Source organism: Seriola aureovittata, chromosome 14, assembly GCF_021018895.1.
Source record: "Seriola aureovittata isolate HTS-2021-v1 ecotype China chromosome 14, ASM2101889v1, whole genome shotgun sequence".
Classification (NCBI taxonomy): Eukaryota; Metazoa; Chordata; class Actinopteri; order Carangiformes; family Carangidae; genus Seriola; species Seriola aureovittata.
In genome coordinates this window covers 2739751-2747854 of record NC_079377.1, presented here as the reverse complement: position 1 = coordinate 2747854, position 8104 = coordinate 2739751, and the positions used below count along the sequence as shown (strand labels likewise).

The 8104-nt window shown below is 42.4% G+C and overlaps 1 protein-coding gene across 1 annotated transcript; it reads right to left on the bottom strand.

Annotated features, from left to right (window-relative positions):
• LOC130181656 (cationic amino acid transporter 2-like) lies at positions 1-7642 on the bottom strand (the record flags this gene model as incomplete). Its single annotated transcript, XM_056396021.1, has 11 exons — positions 1-495; positions 1235-1343; positions 1711-1877; positions 2528-2652; positions 2806-2908; positions 3881-4017; positions 4414-4636; positions 4757-4893; positions 5947-6112; positions 6209-6364; positions 7249-7642. Coding segments are annotated over 11 exons (1839 nt in total), but the record flags the coding sequence as incomplete, so codon positions are not given.
• Between the last annotated feature and the right edge of the window lie 462 nt (positions 7643-8104).

Here is an 8104-nt window from a genome sequence, read left to right as displayed (position 1 = left end):
TCCATTCAAGTGATATTTATTATATAAATATATTTATTTGTTAAACCAATTTATTAAACGTATTCTCATTCAACATTACAGATCAATTTTAAAATTTCTGTCATTGTCTATTTTCTGACAAACAGCAATATCCATGACTTCAGTCTTGAATGACTGATCAAGCCACAATGGATAAAATGACTTAAGATATTTATAAGTTACAGTGTATGTATTTTTAGGTACAACACATACTTCTATTTGTTAGCATAAAAACATGACGGGAGACTTCAGTTCAATCCCACTTTGGCTGAGTGCTGAATAAAACAAGACATGTTCTGTGGCCAGCTTAACTTGGAAGTGGACAGTGACACATCACACTAACCAATACACAACATCAAGCAGCAGAATCCACCACACGGTTATTTCCTGTAGCAATATTCAGCAGAGCGCGAGCCTCTTTGAGTCTCTGTTGTTGGACACTGTGACGAACCCCGTAGCCAAAGTAGATGATCATGCCTGAGCACAGAGATGAGATTTAAAATGTTGCCTTTGTTAATCCAGATTCCTCCATCATGCACACGTGATGAGAGCTGAGGGCTGGCAATATTATATTATATTTTTCAACAAATGCCATGAAAAGACCAAACCAACAATGAACTGTTAAATGATTCAGAATTGTATCATCTTACAATAATAGTATCATTTTCAAAGAGTGGAGTATTTGAACAATATGTATAATTAAAATCAAACAGGTTAGATAGACTACAGGGGAAATTTCAGTTTTTCCTTTTTAATAAATTTGCAAAAAGAATTCTAACTCTCTGTTTTCACTTTGTCATTATGAGGTATTGATTGTAGATTGATAAGGAAAACAATGAAGGGGGTCTGAAGGCTTTCTGGATGCAGTGTCTGAAGTTCTGCTGGCCCAAACAATCACTAGAGCACCACATGTGGATTAATCCACTCCTGAAAATAGTCCCTAACAAAGACTGTACATTATTTCCTCCTGTTTAAGTAATGTTTGTAATAAACTACATTGTTAACAGTTAAAAAAAAAAAAAAAAAAAAAGTAGGAGTCAAGGTATTGAAATGCAGACTAATACATTGCTGGTGATGGTCTTTACATGGGAAGAAAATAAGCAAAGTATAAAATGACATCAACATCATTCTTTAAAAAAAAGGACTGAAAGTGTACAACATTCCACACCAAGCTGGTTATCAAGAGTAGTTAAAAGCTGTATGTATGTATTCTTACCCACGGCCATCCATACAGCGTAGCTGATCCATGTTTCTCCTCCCAGCTGAACCATCAGGTAGGTGTTAATGAAGACACTTAAAACAGGAATCACAGGTAGACAGGGAACCTGAAATAATAATTAAAAAGAATCATTGGTTCTGCACTTTTACAAAAGTAATTAATGCATCTTTTAAATGTTACTGTTATAAAAGTTCCTTGCAGAATTTTGAGAGAGGGTCTCAAAGTTAGTGACAAGCTGAAAGCTACACACCACAGCACTGTCATTCAGTGGGGTTTAACCTGGGTTGACCAGCCTTTAATGGGCACATCACATATGCTCTGCAAACCCTGAGTGTCCTTCAACAGCCCCTTAGTCAGGCCCACTAACTGACCCGCCAAACAACATGTCGGAGCTGTGAAGTTGCAAATCCTCAATCTGCGTGAAATATTGCATATAGAGCCGAGTGCCCCCCACCATCACCCCTCCTGTTTACCATGAAAGCAGCTTTAGCGCTGCTCTGTGGCTGTCTCCAGATAACAACAACAGCGAGGACCAGAGTCAGCATGAGGACAGCGGAGAGCAGGACGCTCCACAGCTCTCTCCTGCGGAGGGAATCCACGCCTTCGGACAACAGCGCGCTTAAAACGATCACCAGGAACACTGGAACGGAAGCACAGACTTCAGGAAAAACTTTCTTGAAATTCAAGGTTTCATTTGTAAATCAAATAAAAAGATAAGCAAAATGTTTGTGTGTGCAAGTATCTCTGGAAGGTAGCACTTTTAGCACATCTGGCCACTCCTGGGCAAACACACATTGTTGATTTTTGCAGTGAGCAGAATTAAATATAACAAGCAGACTGAATTGTTAATGCACTTTTGATTCTTGTATTTCTTTTGTTTAAATGTAAATGAAATACTGAAAGGGCTTCTGTGGGTTTTCCTGATTTGGTTTTCTTTCATTTACATTCTTTGTGCCAGGAAGCAAAGCCAATGGCGATCAGCTGATTGCACTTTTGAGGATGTTAGACTCAGTCAGTCAGTCAGTCAGTCAGTCAGTCATGGGCTGCCCCTGCCGCTGTAGTCCAGCCAAAAAAAGAAAAGAAAGGAAAAAAAAAAAAATGCAATTTGCCCAGGGGTGGCAAAAGCGTTATACATAAACCACACAAGTGTATTCTCATAAATAGTTTTAGTGTTAACAAGAAATGCCAGTGTGTAAACTTTCCACCATACTGAATGATCATCAAGGGCAACAAGTCACAGCAGCGCAAAAGGTGAAAAAAGGGAACCGGCGACAGTGAAGGATTACTCACAAATCACGATGATGACTGTGTTGACATTTTTAGACGTGCGGCGAGTGGGTCGAAACGGAGGCTTCAACAATCCCATCACTGTAAACGGCTCTGGTCTGTGGACAAAACCGCTGTCTTCTTTGTACCTGGGAGGAAAAACAAAACAACAGCTGAGGTCGAACTTTAACACGACTCCGTTGGCAGAATAGATTGATCCTTTCAGTCTAGAATTTGCTTAAATTTCTGGCTCTCTTACTGACTAGATTTGGTTTACATGTCTTTAAACCAAGTGTACGTACCTTAATATGAGAATACACACTGCAACAAGAGTGTAGGCGAAGATGGTCCCAATCGAGCTCAGGTCAACCAGCGCTTTTAGGTCAAATAACAGAACCATGAAAGCTGCAAAAACATTTAAATACATGAATAAACAAGCGTCTGCGGTGAATCTGAACTGAGCCCCCCTTGGACTTACTTTGTCTCAGGGAGGGTGGGGGGATTCTAACATTATGCCTGCTGGTCAGAGATGTCTTCTTATTTTAAAGTGGGTCTAAATGAAGAGCTGCTAGTAGCATTTCTTTCGAATTTGTCAGCTCATTGTGAAATTTGAGTTGATGTAAGAAATCGAAATGTTTCTGCTAACCTGGAAATATACCAACACCTACATATAGGCCTGTTTGGGAAGCAGTATGAGGACAAATTGGAAGCATCAGGATCAGCTGAAATGGGCTGTAACATCAGTAAACTCAGCTGGTGTTTTATCTGTTCAGCCCACATTTGTGTGAACTGGTGACATTAATGTATGCTGAATTACCTACTGGCAGCTCCTGTTTGAAATGTACCCAATATATGTACAGACCACTGTCAGTGGATTTAAAATGTGATGATTCTCAGGCATCTTCTCTGACACATCTCATGGTGAGATTTACAGTGGGGTCCAAAAGTCTGAGACCACTTTCCCATTAAAGAGAATAAGACCATTTGCCAATGCAGACCTTTCCATTTGGTGTCCCTTTGATATGCTCCATTGTTCATGTGTGTGTCGCATTGAACATGACATCGCGATAGCTTCATGCATCATCGCTATAGTAACGACAAAGTAACTGCCTCCGTCTCCTCTTGGACTGAAAAGCTACACTTAGCGCTTAACGGCTTTGTGAAGTACACCTACATCAAGACCTTAGGAGGTTTAGATTTAGGGTTTACAGAGCCCTTCTTTTTAGGAGTTTCTCCTAATTCTGCCAGTTATGAGCCTCTGTAACTTTAGGATGTGAATACAGCCCCTGATCTTCAGAAAGTTGATATGGCATATTGCCGCGTTATTGCCAGATAATGTTTAGATGAGATTATCTGTGTTTAGTGCAGCAGCCTCACCGGCCACAGCTCCTGAGGACAGCGTGGCTAAGACAGGACTCTGCCTGGAGCTCATGTAGCGAAGAGGCTTGAAGAGCAGGCCATCTCTGGCCATAGCAAACAGCACCCGAGGCATTGGAAACATCACTCCCAGGAGACTGTGGAAGACACCATCAGTTTAATATATTAAGTTGATTTCAGCTGGTCATTTCTGTCAAGCAATCAGTGGATTCTAGAAATACAGTTTAATCATTTTACCAGTGATTCTTCATCTTAGCAATGGCTAGGCAATATTCAGCTGTTTGTGATAACAGACGGCTGTTCACATTAAACTACAACTTTCTCAGCCATTTACAACAATTTTACACAAACAATGCAGACTGTATTTCCTGTAATATCCTCGTTCTCTGTCCGCTCTGACCCAACTTTCCTCCCAGGGGTCAAACAGTTCTAAAACACTACTCCTCTGCCAGAATCTCCCTGTTTTTGTCCGAACAGTTCATTTTACCCTCTCACAAAGCTCCACCTGTAGGACTACAGATCTGTAGGACTACCTTGTTGAGAGTGCGCAGAGAGATCCCACGGCCACTGCGTACTTTGCAGGCTCCCAGCCAACGTATTCAAATGCTACAGGTAGAGGACTGTGAGAGTCCAGCAGGTAGTAGGGCATCATGAGTGTCAGAGCGGCCGACACGCCAAAGTAGGCCAAGAAGCAGATTAGCAGGGATGCTGCGATCCCCAGAGGTATGGCCTTCTGGGGGTTCTGCACCTCCTCACCTGAAAGAGCAGGTCAAGAGCATTAGACTCCCTGAACTCCAAGTACGGTTCCAGATCACACCCTGCTTTTAAGTCATTTAAGAAAACACACTGTACCCTCACTTTAATGAACAGCAGTACCTGTTGTGGCGATGCAGTCGAAGCCGACAAAGGCGTAGAAACATGTTGCTGCTCCAGCCAAAGTCCCATCAAAACTAAAGGGGAAGAAGCCGCCAACACCAAAGTCAGCAGTTTCATTTTGTGCTGATGTCAAGTTCCTTTACGAAGAAAAGAAATGAATCAGCTTCTGTCATTCAGAGTGTCAATTCTCATGTTTCCATTACAGACGTTTTACCTGAAAAGGTTTTCAGTCACACTGTCACAGAATTTTATTTGCTGTAGTGTTGACATATCTGCATCTGAGAATGTAGCCTGTAAATTCACTTTGTTTAAAACATGAAAAAATAAACAGCAATTTCTCTCTTCAGAAACAATATGTTCATTATTCCAAATAATATAGTTGTGTGGTTGTTTGTTAGTTTGCAGTGCAGAGTAAGGGCCAAATCCTGTCCACGTGTAGCTGAGATTAATGCTACAGTCAGTGATATGATATGATGCAGGTTGTTTTAATATTCCATGTTACATTCTGTTTGAATATGAGTTGCTGTAATTCAACAGGTTGTGCTGTAAATTATATTGGCATTTGAAAACATTGTTGCCTGTGCAGCTTTTAACTTGCACCAGCTGCTCTAAAAAGGTCTCAGCACGGCCCGGCTGCTCAAGACCAGGTCTTCCGGACCTCAGTCATCTTTCTGAGAAGATTATGAAACCTGACAGCAGTGGGAGTCATCTAGACCATGTGGTAGAAATGGGTAAACTCCGCAGAGCAAACACGGCAGCCCAACCTGACAGGGGGTCAGCCCTATGTTCCCACATTTCTTAGAACTTTTTTTTCACAGATATTTTTGAAAATTAGGGTTAGGTTTAGGGCTGTAGGAATATAGGATCAGGGCTGTGGGAACATAGACACACTCTCCCTGACAGCGCATACAAACAGCAAATTTAGCACAGCAGCAAGCTGATCAGAACAGGTATGTGCTCATATGTTTTACCACCTGTATTTACCTGTGTGCGAAATAGTGAAATAGTGCATTGTGTCAAATTGTCTGGTGTTGCATGTGTTCATACCAGTTGTTGCCCGACCATTGTTTCCACCTTTAAGCGCCACTCGAGGCCTTTTGCTTTCTTACGTGAATTAGTTGTGCCGACTCTTTAAATATGTAACTGAATGAAGATCATTTGAAAGACGAATTAGCATGAATGTTACTTACTCCGTTTGTCGAGTGGCGTTCAGGATCGTCTCCTGACTGATGCGCCAGTTGTTGATGTCTCCTTTAATGAAGCCCGAGATGATGATAAAAAACAAAATGGCTACATTCACTGCAGTAAAAACCGTGTTCAGGACCGCAGACTCCTTCACTCCATATGCAAGTATCACTGAAAATAAAGAAAAAGGTCTAGAACTGTGAATGAAGTTCAGCTTGAAGAATATCTGGTTGTATTATAACTTTCACACAAAGTTAAAAATATTACCTGCAATTAACATAATGAGCCCGGCAGCAAAGAAGTCTGGGTATGGAGCCAAGCCAGGTGAGTCCATGGGTGTATGTTCAGTCAGAGTTTTTGCAATAATGTTGTCAATCAGGTCGTCAAAGGTCCCGGTCCAGGCCTTCGCTACACTCGACGTTCCTGAGGAGAACAAACATACAGACATTTGGATTCAGAGTGGAAAAATTGTACTAATTTGAAAGTGTTGTAAACTCATTTTACTCAGTTAAAATTACTTGCTCTAAAAATGGACTTAGTTTAGTCAGTTGAAATGTTCTCCAAGTAAATGTTACTGCATTACATTTTTTAAAATGGGGAAGGGGAGGATTATATGGTGATAATGTTGTTACAGAACCATTAAATGGACTGTATGTGATTTCTGCCGCTAAGAGACTCCCAATCACTACAATAACAAAAGATGGTATTTGGTGACATTTGCAAAGTAGCACGGGATCATGGGAGTTGTGGTCTGCACCACCATGACCATCATTCTAGTCAGATTGCTTGGTTTGGTCTTCTTCAGTGTCAATCACATCGTCACTACTGGAATTATCCACAGAGGTTCTCCTCTTGTCCAAAACCAACAGACCAGGGGATTAAAACCAGTAGAAATAATCTCAGCTGACATTGGGCAGGAGGCAGGCAACACCCACATCTGCATCACAGGGCTGAAACATGGAGACAAAGAACCATACCAGTGCCCCCGACCAGAGATAACCACTGCACCACCACGACTTTAGGTACTTTGGTCTGTACTAGATTCAATCTTCAAATGTTAAAATGTCAAATATTATAAATAACACGGCCACCGTCACCACCCACAGCATTTGGGCCAGTGCCATGACCATCCCTGTGGCACAGGACTGGGTCATTCCACACTGGACCATTGATTTACTGAACTGACAAATACTATATATCTCATATCATTGACATAAATGCATAGTTCATCTTTGGGCCATTGCTGAAATCAGGGGGAAAGCTGGGCACTCGTGGAAACTAAAGTCACTCTCACCTACATCACTTACCAATAACATAGGACAGCAGCAGGTTCCAGCCAGTCACAAATGCCCACACCTCTCCTACAGTCACGTAGCTGTAGAGGTAAGCTGAGCCCGTCTTGGGGACACGGGCTCCAAATTCTGCGTAGCACAGACCTGCAAAGGCCGAAGCCACCGCTGCCACCAGGAAGGAGATGATGATGCTGGGGCCGGCCACTTCCCTGGCCACCTCTCCCGACAGCACATAAACACCGGCTCCCAGCGTGCTCCCGACACCCAGACCCACCAGGTCCAAGGTGGTCAGGCATCGGCAGAAGCTGGAGTCGCCCCCCTCTGGCTCCAGAGGCTTCTTGAGGGTCAGGGTCCGAATGAACCCTAACACTTTGGCACAGGATAATCTGAAATAAGCAGCATGGTCATTCCATCACATTAGAACCTGTACACTTTACAGACTACATGTTGTAGACCAAAGCTCTAAACAAAGTAATGTGATGCTGATGAGGACAGACATTACCTGCGAGCCATTTCCAAGTCAGTGTGTTCAGACTGCTGTTAACATAGGGAAACTGAAAGCAGCACAGGTTCACTGCTGCATGGAAAAGCAGCTTCTCCCTGCAGCAGTGGCAGCAGACTGCCCATGCCCTGCTGCCTGCTGCAGGTGCAATCAATTTAGGCAATCAGTGCAATGAGGTGAGGCCTCCTGACTCACATCAGCTTCTTCTTCCTCTACAGCTCATTGTGTGTTTTCCACAGTAATTCTGTTGGCATTTATCTGCTTTCCATTGTAGTGAATAAAGAGCATTAGACTAAAAAACAAACGACATTCTTCAGAGGTGTATCTGTAGTGAAAACTGTGTGTTAGGCCTGGCCCGATATTTGATAA